Source organism: Myotis daubentonii, chromosome 16 (assembly GCF_963259705.1).
Source record: "Myotis daubentonii chromosome 16, mMyoDau2.1, whole genome shotgun sequence".
In the NCBI taxonomy this organism is placed as follows: Eukaryota; Metazoa; Chordata; class Mammalia; order Chiroptera; family Vespertilionidae; genus Myotis; species Myotis daubentonii.
The window spans coordinates 47,845,661-47,864,965 of NC_081855.1; the positions used below are offsets into that span (position 1 = coordinate 47,845,661).

The window sequence follows — 19,305 nt, forward strand, 5'->3', positions numbered from 1 at the left end:
AAAGTCGCCACCAACACAAGGAGAAATCAAGGCCATCCTTCCCCTCCGAGCCCCCACCCCAGTCCCCTGGCCTCGCCCTCACACCCCTCAGGGTGCACACACAGGCAGAGGGATGGTTCTGTCCCAAGACACCTTTCAAGGTGGCACCACCATCAATCTGAGCACTGACCGCAGGACGTGTGTTCTTGCTTTAACTCAGTTCACCCCCTGAATGAAGCCACTTGGGTTTCTGGGGGGGGGGGTGCAGGTTCTTCAGAAGCTCGGGTTCTGTGTCAGAGCCCACAGGACAACTTCGGTGCAATCCCCAGTGCAGCCCCCATGTCCCCCCGCCGGGCGCCAGAGCAGGATACACGTGACAGTTTCATGTTTATTTTCAGAAAGTGATGAAGACAAAAGAAATATATCCAGACACCACTCTCTGTACAATAAATAGCCGCCTCGTTCCAAAAACAAAAAAATAGAAAAGAAAAAAGCGCACACACACACACACACACACACACACACACGCCACCGATCTTGCTTCTCTAGACAGGCACCGTGGCCCCCCAAGCCCAGTCCCTCCCTTGGGACGCGCTGTCGCTGAGTGGGTGGGGCCCAGGCCAGCTGCCCAAAGTCACCTGCGTCCTCTGCCTGACCCTGGCCGGCTGGCCGTTACGAAATCCATGTGCCTTTATTTTCCGATCAGAGAGTAACACACACACACACACACACACAAATGCTGAATGTTCTTCTACAGAGAAGAGAACTGAACCTTCACTTCCCCGCGGCGCCCCCCACCCGCCCCCCTGAAGAGAGGACGCCCCTTCGTGTCCAAGACCTTCTTGTTCTGTTTTCTGTTCTCCAGCTGGGAGCCCGCAGCCAGAAGCAGCACCAGGTAAACGACTGTAGTTAGGGCACAGGAAGGGGAAGGAACACTCCTTCCAGGGTTCACCATGGGCCAAGGAGCAGCCGGTGAACCCCAGAATTTTGCCCCCCTCTTTCCCCACCGACTACAAAAGGAGAAGGAACAGAGGGAGCTGGGGACCGCTCAGTCCTGAGTCTGTTGTCTACGTTAGTTGGTGTCCTCCAACCGAGTCATCTGCTCAATTGGGAAAATAGTTATAAAACTGGCCCTCGGTTTCCTTATCAAAAGGAGAAGGGGCCCCAGCAGGGGAGGAGCTGTCGCCACTGGAAGGATAGGGGGACACACGTCTCCTCTTAGAGTCTCCTTCGCCCAGTCCCGAATCCCCGGATTCCGGCCGGACGAGGGCGATGTCCGTCCACAGCGAGGTGGAGCCCTGGTCCTCCAGCGCCCGCCCCTCGGAAGCACCAGGGCCCGGGTCCATGGGCAGAGTCCGCATGGGGCGGAACCAGCCGGCTGGACCCATCTTGGGAGGGTATTGGGGGGCCACGGGCCAGCCAGCTCCGGGTGCCAGGACCTCCTGGCCTCTGTAGTAGGACATGGTGGGCCCAGGGGCCGAGGGCAGGAAGGCCGGCTTCATGCTGACCGCTCGAAACTCGGCCTCGTAGCTGTGTTCCCGGGGGGCCCCCAACCAGTAAGGCTGGGGAACCACATCCTTGGCCTGGCCGGGAAGGTCGGGGTAGAAACGGCTGGGAACGGGATACTGGTTGGGCAGGAGCGAAGAGTAGTGGTCTCCCCCGAGCAATTGACAGTTGGGTCCAGGCGGGGAGGGGACACCGGTGTCCACAGATGCGTACATGCTAAAAAAAAAAAAAATGAGAGCCAAGAAGACGGGGGTCAGGGGCAGTACTAGTCACCGGTGAGCCTGCCTACTGCACATGCCTCCCTGGCCCACCCGCCCTCCAGCACCCACCCCAGCCTCTCCCAGCCTCAGGGGCAGAGAGGAGCATGTGCGGAGCATGTGGTGGGGTCCCGGTCTCAGGGGGGCTCTGCAAAGGTGAGTTGAAACCAGTGGCACTTACGACTCAAAATTCTCCCGGAATCCTTTGGCAAAGGGGTTGTTATCAATTTTCAGCTGAGTGATCTAGAGAGAGGGCAAGTCAAGAGTCCTGAGTCCTGAGTGTGGGGCTAGGAAACTTCCAAAATCCCTCCCAAGGGAGACTGGGGGCCCCCGCTGTCCCCGTCCTCCTCCCCTTCCCAGGCTCGGGCCCTCACGCAGCTGCCTGGGCAGCGCTCACCTCGGCGTTCTGGTAGGCCGTCACGGCGATGAACTGGGTTTCTTGGAAAGTAAAGATATGCGTGTTGGAGGCACTGCAGGCCGCCTCGGTCTCTCCTTCGTTCACCTCCACGATGTGCAGCCGGGGCTGGTACTTGTGGAGGGACTGGAGCACAATCATCTGAGGGAGAGCAGGAAGGTTGTGGGGTGGGGAGGAGGGTGCCTGAAGGATTCCCCCCACCCTGAGGTCATCCTGTCCAATCCCCGGCCCTGACACCACGTGACTTCTCCCAGGCCTTCCCACTCCAGCCCCCAGCTCCTGGAGGCCCCAATTTCACCCTCGTGCCCCATTTCCTCTCCCCAGCTGTCCACTGTGGCCAAGCTATTAGCGCACACAGGGCTTTTCCGGACACCCATTCCCTGGGACGCAGGCTCCGACTCCAGGCCCAGCCTGGTACCAGAGCGGTGGCAGCTGGCATTTGGCCTGAATGTGACACCCTTTGTGCCGGAGATTCGGCTTCTCCCCACCTCAAGGTGGTGGAAAAAAGCAGTCAGAGAGGAAGAAAAGTGACTCTTACAAAACAGTATCAGCCTGCAGGCTACCCCCCACCCCCACCCCCACCCGCAATGGGCTCCGGCCTGGGGTGGGGGCGGGGCTGGCCCTTGGGGAGGAGGCCCACCTGAGTGGCGTTGTTGGAGGCCCCTTTGTTGTTCGTGAGCTTGAGTTTCCCGAAGGAGACTTCTTGGCGCATCCAGTGGGCTCCGGTGTTGGGGGAATCGGGGTGGACGTACAGGCGGTTTCCTGCGGACAGTTAACCTGTGAGGCACGCAGCCCCCAGGGCCGGACCACAGTGATGTGAGCCTGGGCCTGTTCTGAAGGGGACATCAAGAAGGATGCCGGGGAGGATCAGACGGGCAGGGCGAGGGGAGGTGTGGGCAGAGGACAGAGCAGGAGATAGGCCAGAGTCAAGTAGAAAAGAAATGACCAACAGAACGGAGGCGAGAAGTGGGAGGGGAGGGGAGGGGGTGGGGTGGGAGGGGGTGGGGTGGGATGGGGAATTAAATCCTAGGTGTCAGGACTGGGGGGGGGTGCCTCCTGAATCCACTAGGGGGCGCCCAGTCTTGGAGGAAAAGAGTGCCCACTACTCCCAGGCGGTGCATACCTGGCATGCTGCCCTCGGCCTTTCCACACTGCACCCACTTGCCGCTCTGATACCGCCAGTGGTGCTGGTCCACCAAGACCACGTCCACGAACATCCGGTAATGACTGGTGGGCTCCAGCCCAGCCACAGTAAATGACAGGAACGGAAACATCCGCCTGAGGAGACAGAGACCCACCAGTACCCATCAGCCCCCAACCCCTCAGACAGCCACACCTGGTGCAAAGGCCACCCGTGGTGTGCTGGGGCCGGCTTCCACCCCTCGCAACAGCCAACTGGACATATTCAGGAAGTTTCCCCGCCATTTGTTAAACAGCCATTAAGTTATATAAACTCACAGTGAAATACAGGGTGGAGCAAATGTAGGTTTACAGCTGCGACTATACGAAACACAGGGTTTATTGTTATTCTAGTGGCCCAGTGCATGAAATTCGTGCACAGGGTGGGGGGTTGTCCCTCAGCCCGGCCTGCACCCTCTCCAATCTGGGACCCCTTGGGGGATGTCTGACTGCCGATTTAGGCCCAATTCCATAGGGCCTAAACCTGCAGTCAGACGTCTCTCTCGTAATCTGGGACCTCTGGCTCCTAACCACTCACTTGTCTGCTTGCCTGATCACCCCTAACCACTCTGCCTGCCGGCCTGCTCCCCCCCAACTGCCCCCACTGCCGGCCAGCCTTCTCACCCGCAACTGCCGCCCCCCCCCACCCGCCCCAAGCTGGCCTGATTGCTCCCAACTGATGTCCCCCGCAACCGGCCTGCTCGCCCCCAACTGTCCCCCCTGCCAACCTTCTCACCCCCAACTGCCCCCCGCCACTGGCCTGCTTGCCCCGAACTGTTCCCCCCACCAACCTGCTCACCCCCAACTGGCCCCCCCTGCCGACCTGATCACCCCCAATTGCCCTCCCCTCCTGGCCTGATCACCCCTAACCGCCTCTGCCTTGGCCCCACCACCATGGCTTTGTCCAGAAGGACATCTGGAAGGTCTCCCAGTCTAATTAACAGATTACCCTCTTATTAGTATAGATTATTCTCCATACGAACAACTGTAACCCTACTTTTGCCCCACCCTGTACATTATAAACTGAGGTAATAAATACTAAAAAAAATCATCACTTTCCAAAACTTTGGCTACGTTTTCCTAAGATCTCTGCTTGGATCTTGAGGTTATTTATGTCTATTATACCTAATCATAGATAATGTACACTACTCCATGACTCTCCCCAACTCCACGTTCAGTAATATCACATGGGTGGCTTGAAATCAGCCACCGTAGGAGTACTGATACCACGGAAATCAGCAAACTGTGAATCAGGGCTTCTGGAAATGGTTTTCTCTCAGAGGGCCAGTTGCTAGACATTCGCTGCACACCACTAGACATCTGCTTCCCAGGGGGGACCAAAGCCTCAAGCCAGCCCCCCCACAGGCAGTTCCTACCAAGTCCTCAGGCCACAGTCCCCCCGCGCCCTGGTCTGGCCTCCATCCGACCTACATCCTCTCCACTGTGGCTCTCACGGCGCTGACACACGCCCAGCCTGAAGGCACCCATCCACAGGCTCTCCCTGCCCCACCCTCCGGGCCTTGATGTCTGTTGTAGGGCCTGCCCCAGGCCTGGGCCTTCAGAGAAGCAGCTACAGTCCTGAGCGGAGCTTTCCGTCCACCTGTAGGAGGGCTCTCTCAAGCACCGTCCTCATGCGTGAAGTCCCGGCTCCCAGGGAAAGTGGAGGAAGCTGGTGTTGGAACGCTGCATTATTGTGCCAGAGCGATAAATGCACAGAAAGAAGCACTCCTGTCCCATAACAATTTCCACCACCTTCACCATCACCACCCCCATCACCACTGTCCCTACTCCCATCGCCTCCACCAGCACCACAGCCATCGTTTCCATAGCACCATCATTACAGGACCCACTCCACCATCACCACAACCCTCAACTCCACCATCACCACAACCCTCAACTCCGCCATCATCATCACTACAATTACTCCCTCCACTACATCCACCACCTCTACCAGCAGCAGCCATCATCATCTCCAATGGCTCACCCTTTCTCTTCTAACACAAGCAGGAAGAGCAGCGTTTTCAGGGTATCAGTGTTACCCTCAACAAAATTATTTTTCACTCCCACACACCTCTCCCCTCTCCCTACGAGAAGTTCTGTAAGATGGGAAGAAAGGCACTAGTCCAGGAGTCAGGAAACCTGGGGGGGAGTTTCAGGGCCCAAGGAACAATACTGGGTGGATCCTAGTCCCTAGAGGGTCCCACAGAAACACCCTTAATAACCTTGGGCGGGGCGGGGGGTGGCTCGCTGGTTTGCCTGTGAACTGAAGGGTCCCGGGGTTCGATTCCAGTCAAGGGGACATGCCTGGGTTTGCAGGCTCGATCCCCAGTAGGGTGTGTGCAGGAGGCAGCCGATTAATGATTCTCTTTCATCGTTGATGTTTCTATCTCTCTCCCTCTCCCTTCCTCTCTGAAATCAATAAAAATATATATTAAAAAAGAATAACCTGGGGAGGAGGGAACATTTCCACATTCCTGTCTTCCTCAGACTCTCCTGGGCTGAGATCAAGGGACTTATGACCTTGGATTAGTTCATTGTCAAACCAAATCTCAGTTTCTTCACCCGCAAATGGAAATGATGACTCCCGCCCATCTTTTCTCTGACAGCTGTTAAGAAGCTCACAAGATGTGAAACTCAGCTCCCCCTCTCTCCCATCCCACCCATCCCACCTTCTTCCGGGCCTAGAGGTGTCAAAGCCCTCTGGCCAGGCTGAAGGACCCTGAGCAAGAGTCCAGAGTCCCCGGGGCTCGGTAGGCCCGTCGACTTGAGAAATCAAAGCTTAGGAATGAGGCCTTGAGCAGCAGAGGGTGCGAGAACATTCTCAACCCATTCCTACCGCCAGCTCACTCTCCGACAGTGGCCAGGCCCCTCACACGTTTCCTGTGTGGTTGGTGACAGGTTCCTCCAACTTGTAAGAATCAAGGGACAGAAGGGAATATAGTCACTGAGTCTCTCCTTATGCAGCAGCCAGTTCATTGAACCAGTCCTTTGAGATATAAAATGTTCTTTCCAATTTGACACTTGAAGGAAACGAGGCTTGGAGAGGTTTGGTGATGGCTCTTTGGTGGGAGACCAGAGCCGGGTCTCCTGACTGCAAAGCACCGACTGTGGTCTCCGTCCCTCCATCTCGCTTATCACTCGTCCAGGGAAATGGAGGACACACAGGAACAGGATGGGCGAAGGGGAGAGGGGAAGGGAGGGCTCAACTTCACCCTAAAAGTCTAGAATCACCACCAGCTGGAATCCCAAAATAGCCCCTGATTTACATAGCACTTTGCCAGGAAGGAACAGGGAGTAAAGATGGGCCTAGTGCAGGGGTGGGCAAACTTTTTGACTCGAGGGCCACAATGGGTTCTTAAACTGGACCGGAGGGCCGGAACAAAAGCATGGATGGAGTGTTTGTGTGAACTAATATAAATTCAAAGTAAACATCATTACATAAAAGGGTACGGTCTTTTTTTTCAATAGTTTTATTCATTTCAAACAGGCCGGATCCGGCCCGCGGGCCGTAGTTTGCCCACGGCTGGCCTAGTGCCAAACCGAGACCCCCCAAAAGATCACTGGCCATTCTGCTCTCAGAGGACAGCGTCCAAGACCCCAAATTCCCCTAAAGACCATCCTACCTTGAAATATGCACAGCATCACCGCGTCCCTCCCCCACCCCAAACACCTCTGACCTGTGCCACTTCCTTGCCATTAAGTACAAATTGAAAGGAGACTTTTTTGTCAGTCATGTTGGCAAAATGTTTCAAAATTGGTAATAATTTATGTCATGTTGATGGGCCTGTGGGGCACGGGTCCTCTCGTACACTACCGGTGGGGGTGGTGTAAATTGGTACCACCTTTTAGGAGGGTTCTCCGGCCATGCCTTGTACCCATCAGGATGCAAAATGTACTCCCAATCACGGGGTCCCCGCCTCCCACCAACCTCAGACCCACTTCGTAGAAATCAAACGGCCATTAGCGAACAGCCAAACAGAAAGCAAAGCTGGTTTCACCTGCCCTCAGAGAAATAAAGTCAGTCGGCCCAAATGAAAGCGGCCTTAAAGCTAAAAATACTTTTGAAAGATTTAGAAAGTTCTTGGAATTGGGAATGGAGAGAAGGGAAAAACCCCAATAGCTGTGAGGCCAGCGATGGAGGGGTGTGTGGGCCCACGATGGCTTTATCCACCCCTAACTTCACACACATGTACACAAATGCAAATCGAGCTGCTTAACAACAGACCTTCCCAAAGTTATCTTAATTATAATAATCAACTAATCACACCCAGAAACGTGGGGATTGCCAGCAATTAATGAACACCCGCACGCCCACACACACAGACACCAGCCTCTCTCTTCCTCTACTGAGAATGTCTACCGTCAACTATTAATGCTCACCAACACGTTCACAGCGCAAACACAGTGCCGCACGGAAACACAACACAGGTCTGAGGTGGGCACCCTCAGGCACCCCACGTCCCCACAAACACACAGACTTGAACACAGAGGAGGTCTCACTTTCACCCAGAGGTCTCCAGGTAGGCAGTCAATCAGTTGCTCCTCCATTTCCCCCTCCCCGCTCCGCACCTGAGCTGCCTGGATCTGTCTCTGGGCCTGGAGTCACCGCCTGCTCCCTGAAGGAGAGGATGACTGTGTTGTGGTCCACACTGGGGGGTGGGACTAGGGTGGGAGGGAGAGGAAGGATCTGGGAGCAAGTGAGTCAGCTCCACGCAAAAGGCTGTGGGGCTGTGGGTGGGCCTGGGCTGGAAGGATTTTTCAAAAAGGAAGAAGACCGTGGGTGATGTGGTGGTGACTGGAGGTCACTGGAACCCACAGCGGGACAGGCCAGCCTGCCAAAGCAGAAGGACAGAAAGGGAGCTGTCCTCTGAGCCCAACTCTTACTTCTCAGAAGCCAGTGGCAGAAGAAAATGGCTGCCAACTCCCCAGATCACTGGCGCCCACGCTCAGATACGGGGTGATTCAGGGCTGGGGGGACTGAATTGGGGGTGGTGTGTCCTCTGCCCCTTCCACCCACCATGTGGACCCTGAGGCCTGATCCAAGGGGAGGAACCAAAGGACATGGGGAGGGACCACTGTCCTCTTCCAAACGAGAGCCCGCAGTGTCTGAAGGAGTCCCTCGGGTGGATCACAAGTGTGATGACTGGCGCTGCCGGTGTGGCTCAGTGGTTGAGTGCCAACCTGTGAACCCAGAGGGCACATGCCTGTCAGGGCACATGCCCAGGTGGCGGGTTCAATCCTCTGTGGGGGGCGTGCAGGAGGCAGCCAATCAATGATTCTCTCTCATTGATGGTTCTCTCTCTCCCTTCCTCTTTGAAATTATATATTATATAGATGTACATGTATAAATATACATATTTTAAAAAGTATGAGGATTGTAAAACACACACACACACACACACACACACACACACACGAGCGCGCACGCTTCTGAAACAATCAGGGAAATTTGATGATATTTAGGCATTTCTTTTCAGGCTTGCAAATGGTATTGTGTTCATTTTTTAAAAGTCCTTTTTTAGAGGTACATAAAGGAATATTTAAGGATGAAATATTATTGTGTCTAGGACTGATGAATTCTTTGCACTATCATTAATACAGTTGCAGACCAGAGAGGTAGAAGTGAAGTGAGTGAAGATAAAGAAGGAACAAGGCTGGATTCGCGCTGATAACCGTGGAAGCTGGGTATGGATCGATGGAGGGGAGGCCCGTTACATTTTTCTCTCCACTTTTGTGTACACAAACTGACCTGTGACAGCACAGGGGTTAGGGGCCCCAAACCCTGTGCAATTGAAAATTCACTTATGACTTTGGACTCCCCCAAAACTTAACTGCTAATAGCCTACTGTTGACTAGTAACTGAAGCCGAACAGATAACAGAGACAGCCCATTCACACATATTTTATCTGTTATATGTATATACTGTATCCTCATAGTAACGCTAGAGAAAAGAAAATGTAACTAAGAAAATCATAAGGACGAGTAAAGGCATTTATAGCATTGATTTTTTTAAAAGGGTGTATACGTTAAGGCGCTCAGTTCAAACTCATATTGTTTGAGGGTCAACTGTACTGAAAAAAATTTTTTTTGTTAATCCTCACACGAGGGTATTTTCCCCATCCTTTGATTTTTAGAGAGAGGGTATTTTCCCCATCCTTTGATTTTTAGAGAGAAGGAAGGAAAGAGAGAAAGAGAATGATGGATGTGAGAGAGACACATTGACGAGTTGCCCCCCACACGAGCCCTGACTGGGGCCCGGGATTGAGCCTGCAACCCACGTACGTGCCCCTGACCAGGAATCAAACCCACAACCCTTTGGTTCGTGGGCTGACGCTTTAACCACTGAGCACACCGGCCAGGGCTATTGGAATTTTTCATAATTAAAGAAAGTAAGTGTATGGATCTAAGAAGGAGACAACAAAACTTGTCAAGAGAGAATGATTCAGCAGGAACATAAAGGAAAGGAGGAGGCTGTAGGGGCAGAGATGGGGACCCACACTCAGAGATGCATCCTCTGAAATACCTCCCTAAACAGCCTCTGGGCAGACCACAGCCGGCCCAGCGCCCAGCAGGTCCCTGAAGTTCTGGCTGATGCTCTCTCCACCTCATCTCTCAAGCCCGACAGCAGGCTGTGGGGAGACCCAGGTCCCAGGGTAGGAAGGCTTCCTGACCACACAGGGCGGAGGCCCCGGTTCGGTCTCTGTGTGACTGAATGTAGACGGCTTACTACGCCGTGCCTCAGTGCCCTCAGCTGTACAATGGGGACACCGCTTGACCTACCCAGCGCACAGAGAAATGATGGAAGTGAAAGCGCTCTGAATGCATCAAGGCCTTCGGACAGGGTGGGTGCTGTTTTGACTCCTGGCGCTGGGAGAAACCCAGGCAGGTACCACCTGGGTTCTTTTATTTGTTTGTTTTTTTAAAAAAATATATTTCTTTATTGATTTCAGAGAGGAAGGAAGAGGGAGAGAGAGATAGAAACATCAATGATAAGAGAATCATTGATCGGCTGCCTCCTGCACGCCCTACTGGGGATCGAGCCCACAACCCAGGCATGTGCCCTTGGCCAGAATCGAACCTGGGATCCTTCAGTCCACAGGCTGACGCTCTATCCACTGAGCCAAACTGGCTAGGGCCCACCTGGGTTCTGATGCCACTTCTGCCAGTGACAAGTGTGCTGTGTAACCTCAGAAGAGTCTCTCACTGTCTCTGGGCCCATTTCCTTGACTGTGCAGGGAGGGGACTGAACAAGGTCTCCGGGGTCCCCTCAATTCAGACGCCCTGGGACTAGCAGCCTGGGCCTGGAGGAGCAGGGAGGAACCATCGGAAGGCTTAGGAGGTGAAGGTCATGCCTCTGAAGACAATGCCAATACTCCTGGGTCCATCCCGGGAAAGAGGAGCCAACTGTGGTTGGTGGCAGTGTCCCTCAATCCCAGGCCGTCCCGCAGAAACCAGGAGGGAAGAATGTTCCAGCAATATCCAGATCGAATGCCAACCCCCAGGCCCCGTATGGCCTCTCCCCTCGTCCTCCCCAAGCCCCACACTTGGTATCAACACTCCCCAGGCCCACTGAGGACACAGCCCCTCCACCGACAGGTCCTTGCTGGTCCCCTGCCCGCCCGGGCCTCTGGGGAAGGTGGGCACACACTCCCACATGTCACCCACAGGCAGGGCCGCTCAGTCTTGCTTACTAAACAAATACCACACAAGTGGAGTTTCTCTTTCTTCCCCCACGCAAGAGGCTCTCCCCGGAAGCAGCACACCCGGCCCCAAGCCCTACCCCACACGTACGGAGCTCAGGGGGCCCTAAGCCACGGGTTCCACAGGCTGGACCCGTGAATATGCGGACAGGCTCTCAGGGGACAGACCTCAAAGGGGACAGAATACGGACTGACCCATGGCTTAGCTTCGCCTGCTTGTGCCCGTGGGCATTTGTGCCCTCCGGTAAACGCCTGTTTTTGGAAGGGATCTGTGCCCCACACACTCTTTACCAACCCCCCAACACACACACACACACACACACACACACACACACACACACACACACACCCCAGACATAGGAACTCAAAGTACTACCGGAAAGGAAACTTGGCCACTGCGTCTCCATGTCACCAAATCCTAGTCTCACCGCCCCTCCCAAAGCTGACCTTCGAACAGCAGCAGCAGGGCCGGGGGAGGTGGGCACCCAGGACACCCCCCACCCCCATGGGCACTGGGTCAGCGCAGGTTCCATTGCAAGACTCTGCCCGCCCCTTCCATTTCCCCACACGCAAGGGCTAAGAGGTGTCCTGCCCAATCAGACCCTCAGCACTGCACCCCCTCTGCCTACTGCGACCCCGACTGGGGCAGAAAGCGGGGCGCACCCCAGTTCTGGGGGAACCCCCAAACCAAGGTAACGCTCATTGCACCCTCTCTCCTCCATCCCCTTTTGAGTTCTGCCTGTTGGTGTAATCTCCCAACAACACCCAGAACTTTTCACTCCCATCTCCCACCTCTAAGCCCTGAACCAAAACAGTGAGTGCAACGTGAAGACGAGAGAGAGAGAGAGAGAGAGAGAGAGAGAGAGAGAGAGAGAGAGAAGAGAAGAGAAGAGAAGAGAAGAGAAGAGAAGAGAAGAGAAGAGAAGAGAAGAGAAGAGAAGAGAAGAGAAGAGAAGAGAGAGAGGAGAGAGAGGAGAGAGAGAGAGAGAGAGAGAGAGAGAGAGAGAGAGAGAGAGAGAGAGATTAAAACACGCGCCGAGCTGAGCTGGGCGGGCGGGCCCCGGGGAGCCTCGCGCCGCACTCACCGGCCCTGCTTGGTGATGATCATCTCCGTCTGGTGCTGGTTGAACTTGGACCACAACAGGTGGTTGTTGAGCGCGACCCTGAGCTTCCCCGACACCTCCAGCCCGGCGGGCAGCGCATAGTCCTCGCGGGGCGCGGGGTAGAGCCCGGCGCGCGGGTCCGGGGCCGCGTAGCCATCCGCGGGCTCGTAGCCCTCGGCGCCCGGCGTCGGCGGGAAGGGGTCGCCGGGCCCCGGGAAGCCGGCGGCCTGGGGCCGGGGCGGGTAGGCGTAGGTTCCGAGGAAGCGGCCGGGCGGGGCGGACACCAGGGCGCCCCCGGCGTAGGGCGCCCCCAGGCTGGCGCCCCCGCGACGCTCGGCCGCGTCCTGCGCGCCCGGCTCCGGGTAGAAGTAGCGGTTCTGCGGGTCGGCGCCGGGCGCCCGGCCCTCCTCGCTCGCTGGCATCGGCTCCGTGCCCGTCAGCATGGCTCTGCCGCTCGGCTCCAGGATGCCCATAAGGGGCGGGCGGGCACCTTTCCGCGGCCGTCGGGGGCCGGCCCCCTCCGCGCGGGGCTGGCCCAGAGGGTCCGGGGCTGGAGGCGGGGGCGGGGCGGGGCCCCGGGGACGGGGGCCCCACCGAAAGGCGGACTCGGACGCCTGGGTCCTGTGCCCGCGTGGGGCGGGCGCGCGGCGGCTCCGGGCTCTCTCTCCAGCGGCCGCTGTCAGGCGCGTCGGGCGCCTTTGCTGTGGCTTATGAAGCTTCCCGCGCCCCCCCCGCCCCCCCTCCCTCGGCCCCGCCCCGCTCACCCGCCCCCTCGCGGCTGAGGCCTGACAAGTTCTAGCGGGGCGGCTCGGACTAGAAGGGCCCCGGGCTGGAGGGGGGAGTCCCCGCGAGCCCCGTTCGCGCTGAACGACTTTGCCCCCTGGGAGATCAGCCCCTCCGCCGGTCCCCAGCCTGTTTCTCTTCTCCGGACCCTCGTGGAAACCCCGCCCACCTTGGGAGGCTCGGCTCAAAGGCCTCCTCCTACAGGGAGCCTTTGGCGATGGCTCAGCTGGGACGCAGGCTCAGTGCCATCGCCACCTTGAATGGCCAACAGACATTCCTGGATGCCCACTGTGTGTCAGGGGCTGTTGTGCAAGTGGCTTTGCATGAGGTGTTAACACACTCCCCCCCCTCCCCCCCCCAGAGGACCAGGTGGGCTGTGTCACATGCATCTTGTTCCTCTAGCCCAGTGGTCGGCAAACTCATTAGTCAACAGAGCCAAATACCAACAGTACAACATTGAAATTTCTTTTGAGAGCCAAATTTTTAAAACTTAAACTATATAGGTAGGTACATTGTTACTAACTTAATTAGGGTACTCCTAAGGCTTAGGAAGAGCCACACTCAAGGGGCCAAAGAGCCGCATGTGGCTTGAGAGCCGCAGTTTGCCAACCACGGCTCTAGGCCCAGGGCGGACCTGGAACCTGGTTCCCTGGGGAATAAATACATCTGGCCACAGCCTCTGGCTTGCAGGCCCCGGGCCAGGCTGGGCCTGCAGAAGCTCCCTCACTGGGCCTGGCCCCAGGGGCACTAGCAGGGCACTCGTAAGTAGCCCGGGCTGCCAGTGCCGAGTCTCAGGACTGGCTCTGTGCCTGTCACTCAGGTGTGTGTGACCCGGGCAAGTCACTTCCCTTGCCTGACAGTCAGCCTGGGTGCCTCCGTAGATGGGAAATGGGTCTGCTTTTCAGAGGGGCTGTGAGCCTTACCTGAGCAGGGGTACCCCTGCAGCACCTTCCAATCTATCATTACGCCTGATGGGAAAGCTCTTTGAACAGATTCGGAAGCCACTGACAGGAAGGAAACCTGCCCCACGTTCTGAAGGGCTGTCAGGTGCTAGGACCACGGCTTTTTTTGTCTCTAGTTTTCCTTTTCTGCTGACTCATGTAGTAATATTCCTTTTATGATGAAAACGATCCTTTTCCCCCGGTTGAAAATAGCATCGCTGGGAGTTTTCCTGTATATAACGATAAAACATACTCATCTAGAAAACTGAGGCAGTAAAAGTAAAATCAGGACTGTATAAATCCTCCCAATTTAGGATTCGCTTTTCTGTGACCACCCTTCCAGGCGTTACTCCCTGCACCCAGCCTGTCTTCTGTGTGTGTGTGTGTGTGTGTGTGTGTGTGAGTGTGTGTGGTGCATGTGCCCACGTGTGTGCATGTGCATGGGTGCACGTGCACACACACACCAACAGGTAATTTTATACACACACCACACATTCTGCTTTATAACGTGTTTTTCTCTTTCACTCTACAAGGTGTCATGGAATTTTTTGCATGTCAATATGTAGATAAAGATTTACATTTGAAAAGAGTGTTTTGAAAAATACTTTCATCTGGTAAAGGCGAACCTTTCCTCTCCCCTGCCTCCCCAGCCCTCTTCAGTTCTCCCCTGGGGGCTGGCCCCATCTCCACGCCTCTGTCCCAGCCCAACAGGACTTCACCCTTAGGCGTCCATGGGGACTCTCTGCTCCCAACTAGAGCTGAACCAAGAGGCAGGTTGGCAGGCGAAGGACCCCAGGGGGCGGGCATGACCCAGGGAGGGTGGGGGGAGAGAGAATCAGCACATCCCCTGAGGAAGGAGGCCAGATACTCGGCACCAGAACCAGGGAAAGGCCCCCTCCCGCCCTTTTACCCATCATTTCCTCATGCTTTAAGGGAGGCGGAAGTTTCTGCCTCCTATTCCAAGTGGGGCAGCATTGCTCGAAAGAGAGGGTGACCATGGGAGCCTCGGCTACATGGGATCCTTCTGGGAAACATGTGAGATTCCAGTAAGACGTCCCTGAATGACTGTCCCCCGAGACATGAGGCTGTTGAACGCCGACGCCTCATTGGGGGGGAACTTTGCTAAGTGCTGGGCTGTGGAAGGCCAAAGGGAGTGTGGTCCTCTCTTGCTCTCCCCCTCCTCTTTCCCACACTCATCTTCAGGTCAAATGACCCCTCCCCCTGCCTCTGAACAGGAGGGATTAGGCGTCTCAGAATCGGGTGGACCCGGGGACATGTCCCTGGAGGGAGAGGGTGGCTGGGGGCGGTATTCCTATAACCTGATGGACTGTCAGAGGGTCTTACAACCTGGCTCATCAACCACAGATGGCTCACCCCCCTCCCTCCAATTTCTTCCACCCAAAAAAGAAAGTGCTTGTGAAAAGCGGGGGTGAGTGGCCCCGGTGTCACCACTGCCAGTCCCGCCCCTCTGCCAGCTCGGGTGAGAAGAAGACACCTCCTCCTCCTCTTGCCACCTCACCCCTTCCCAGGCCCCAGGGCTGGAGTGGTGGGAAGGAGGAGCAGGAGAGGAGGCCCCCTGGCATCCCCGTACTTCCCTATCACTGCCCCTCCCAGCCCCCCTCTCATCCCATCAACCCACTGAGCATCCAGAAGGCTGGCCCGGGTGGGGCGAGGGACCAGAGATGCACAGATGTGTGTCCAGTTGGACGGTCGCAGTTATGAGACAGGTAGGTAGTAAGTACGGGAAGCTGATTGACCAAACGCACACACTGCATTCTGGGCAGAGCCAGGCAAGAACCCGGTCTCCGGATCCAGCTCTACCCTAGAGAACACGTGCTTTTCCATTTCGAGAAAGAACAATGAGAATAAAGGGAAAATCATATGGTCCCAGAAAAGTGATCCAGAAAAGGACCCAGAAAAGGTTTGGAAAACAGAAAATTGCCCCTAACCACCAGCCCGGATACCGGTGTTCTTCACCCTGTTGTCCTCTCTGTGTATTCAAGGCTGCTTTTCAAGCCAGTTTCCACCAAGACCCGAAATGAGGACAGCTCCTCTGATGTCATGCTGTCACACGTGTGGGCTGCAGACCATGCCATGAAGCTGTTACCTGTGGATTCCTGAGACCTGCTTCTAGAGAGGGTGATTCCCAGGCCTGTGGCAGGTCCCCAGAGTCTGTGCCTTTAAGGAGAACTCCAGCCCTGGCCAGTTTACTCAGTGGTTAGAGTGTCAGTCCATGGGAAAAAAGGGTCTGAGGTTCGATTCCCAGTCAAGAGCACATACCTTAGTTGTAGGTTCAATCCCTGGCCCCAGTTGGGGCATGAGTGGGAGGCAACCAAGCAATGTGTCTCTCTCACCTCGATGTTTTTCTCTCTCTCTCTCTCTCTCTCTCTCCTGTCCCCTTCCCTTCCACTCTCTCTAAAAATCAATGGAAAAAATATCCTCACTTGCGTGAGGATTTTTAAAACAGAAGAACTTGAGGGAGTCCACGCATCCCACTCTCAGGCCCCCTCCCACTTTGCTCTCCCATCTCTAAGTCACGTCCCATCATAAAGGCAGTGTGGCCTGACCTTGCTGCTGTGCGCGCCTCCGTGGGGGAAGGCTTAGTGTCTGAGGACCAGACCACAGACGCCTCACCCCGGAATCTAACGGCCACCCGGCTTCTCTCCTTAAAATGTGTGGAGTGCGTAGCTCCCCTGGGACCTAGAAGGCTCTTGAAAGGGCTGATACCGCAAGGTGTGGGGAAGGCTGAGCAGCAAGTACATGGGGGAGGTGGGGAGGGGATGGCTGTTAGTGGAGACTCAGAGCACAGGGGCACCAGCACCCAGGATTTTGGCCCTCCACCCCGCTGGGCACAGCCCGAGAGGCTGTGAGAGGGTAGATGAGTGAGAGAGATGGGGGCAGCGTGTTGGGGAGGAGGCAGGAAAAAGAAAGAGAGAGGCCTGGGCTGCATTTCTGAAAGAGAAATCTAGAGATGGAGAGGGACAGGGACCACAAAGTCAGAAACCCAGAACGTGACTCAGTGGGAAAGTCTCAGGCCAAGCACGAAGGGAAAGCAGAAGAGGGAGTTGGGCCGTGAGAGGGGGGTCTACAGAAGCAGAGACACCTGTGGGTCCCCCAGGGAAACAGGATGGCTGGCTTGCAACCCCAATCCCAACCCTCCCTGGCTGTGTGGCCTGTTAAGTATCTTAACTTCGCTGGCAAATGGAGCTAATAGACCTGCCGGGAAGATCTGGGTCTCCGCGAGGGGGGAGGTAGGGTGGAGGCGGAGGGGTTCTGTCGCAGGGCAGAGGCAGAGCAGAGCCACAGGCCGTGCTGAGCTGCTCCTCTCCACCAAGCTGCCTGCATCTTCCTGTTCCTCCCCGTGGCATCCATGGGTCCCCACAAAGTGTCCTTCAAATCCAGCCTCCAGCCTCCACTAAGGGCCTTGGGCCAAAAGGGAGCCCCCATAAGACCTCCTCCCCGCCCCCCGAGGCCCATACACCACCATTCCTGAAGACTCGTGTATTGAGGGCTGGGATGGGCCAGACCCAGGGAGTCTAGGGTCACAGAGATGAATTAGGCTTAGCCCCTTCCCCCCATGAGCTCCTAGCAAGGTGACCTCAGGGGCTGGAGTCCTGAAGCCCCTCGGTCTATTCGCCCCTTAAGTGTGGACTCGTAACACACCAGCCTGTGCGCACACACCCACCCTACACGGAGTTACGCTAGACAAATCCTCGTGCTCTGCACCTCCTTCTCTTGTCGCGCATCCAGCCTCCCTGAGTGCCTTGGACACCTGCCTGGCTCACCCCCGCCCGCCCTGAACTCCCTCCCCTTCTGGGTCTGGACTGCCAGGCCTTCAGAGAGCATGGCCGGAACCATTGGATTAACAGCCAGCGAGGGCACAAGCGGAGGGACAGGCACCTGTAGAACCCCTCCCCCCATGACAGCTGCAGGAGTTCCGAGTCCCCAACACCCAGCACCAGGTGGTCAGTGTGGGCTCCTCTCAAGGTCAAGGGCTCTGGGTTCTCCCATCCAGGCTGGCTCACCCTTCCCCACCCCACACATTCCTCAAGGCTGGGGCAGTCCTTACCCTTTGGCTCCAGGCCACGCCTGGGTCCTTCTGCATGGCAGCCCTCCCTCGGTGGGCAGTCTATCTCCCTGTCTCGGATCATCTCTTCTCTCTAGTCTCTAACTGCTCTAACCCAGGCCCCAGCTCTTCACACAAGATCCACACACACCCACACCCACGCAGCACCCCACCCCACTGTGCTCCCAGGCTAGGGTTCCTCGCCCTCCTGAAGGAAGGCTAAGGTGTCAGGCACTTGAGCACCTCTGTGTTGATGGGGCATGCCAGGTTAGAGACAGGCAAGCTGAGCTCCAGGGAGGCCCTGGGGAGATGTGTCCCCCCACCCCCTTCCTGGGGAATCTCAGTAGACAGGCCCTTAATCTCAGGCAGGAAGCAGGGTCTGGTTACCAGGAGTGGGGGTAGGGGGAATACCCAGGCTTTGGGTGAAGGGAGCTGGGGGGGCGGGTAGAGAATAAAAAGAGTTGAGTGGGATACGGGCCCAGGGGTTAACCCCTTCACAGCCAGGCTCCCCTGTGTTTCCATCCTCTGTTCTTGGAGCTGCACAGCCCCCTGGCCCGTCAGGCTCTGCCCGGCCAGGCATCCCATCTGAGGCCACTCCACCTGGCCTTTGGCCACAGGACAGCAAAAGAGCCCCTGCCGGCCCCCTCTCCCGGCTTCCTGTGAGCGCACGTATCCCTGTGTGCCCCCCGGCTCTAGTAGGCTCTGGGGACTTCGGAGTCTCTGTGTTTCTCTGCTGTGTCTGTCTGCTGCTGCGGCTCTCTGGGTCCCTGTGCTTCTGCCTGTGCACAGTGCACCTTCTTCACAGCCACCGCGGTCTCTGGGGTCCGTAACATCCCCTGCTGGTCCTGTGTGGGTTCTGTAACTACCGCTCTGGGACTGTCCGTCTGCTTTCTCTGGGACTCTGAGTCTGTTATGTCTCTATCTCCAGGTCTCTCTCTCTATCAGTGTCTTCAGATCTATCCAGGTCTCAGTGTGCCTGCTGTACGTCTGTCTGTCTGTCTGTCTGGGACTGGGCTTCCATCTCTGAACATGCCCGGGGCCTGTCTGCCTCTGGCCTGAGGCCCTTTGGCTCGCCCATCTGGGTAGCAGTGTAGGGTGGGGACAAGATAGGGACAGACTTATGGACTGGACCAGGGATGGATGAAAGAGGAGGGTGAAAGGGGACACAGGCAGTAGTGGGGGGAAGAGATGAAAGGACAAATCCCATCCTTAAATGGTGCCTGAAGCAAGCTGGCCAGCCCTGAAATGCCCAGATGAAGCTTAGCCAGGCCAGTGGGCAAGGGGGAGAGGGGCATGGCAGGGAACACTCCTGGCCATGGGTACCCGGGCAGAACTGCACAGCAACAGAAACATGTCAAATGGGAAGGACCCAAAGC

At 56.5% G+C, this 19,305-nt stretch overlaps 1 protein-coding gene across 1 annotated transcript; it reads right to left on the bottom strand.

The window, feature by feature from the left end:
• Nucleotides 1–338: 338 nt before the first annotated feature.
• TBX21 (T-box transcription factor 21) lies at nucleotides 339–12,802 on the bottom strand. Its single transcript, XM_059670773.1, has 6 exons — nucleotides 12,122–12,802; nucleotides 3,281–3,435; nucleotides 2,798–2,919; nucleotides 2,140–2,298; nucleotides 1,924–1,985; nucleotides 339–1,701 (listed from the first exon to the last, which is right to left on the bottom strand). Exons 1-6 carry the CDS (start codon nucleotides 12,610–12,612, stop codon nucleotides 1,083–1,085), a joined length of 1,608 nt encoding a protein of 535 aa, XP_059526756.1. The 5' UTR covers nucleotides 12,613–12,802; the 3' UTR covers nucleotides 339–1,082.
• Between the last annotated feature and the right edge of the window lie 6,503 nt (nucleotides 12,803–19,305).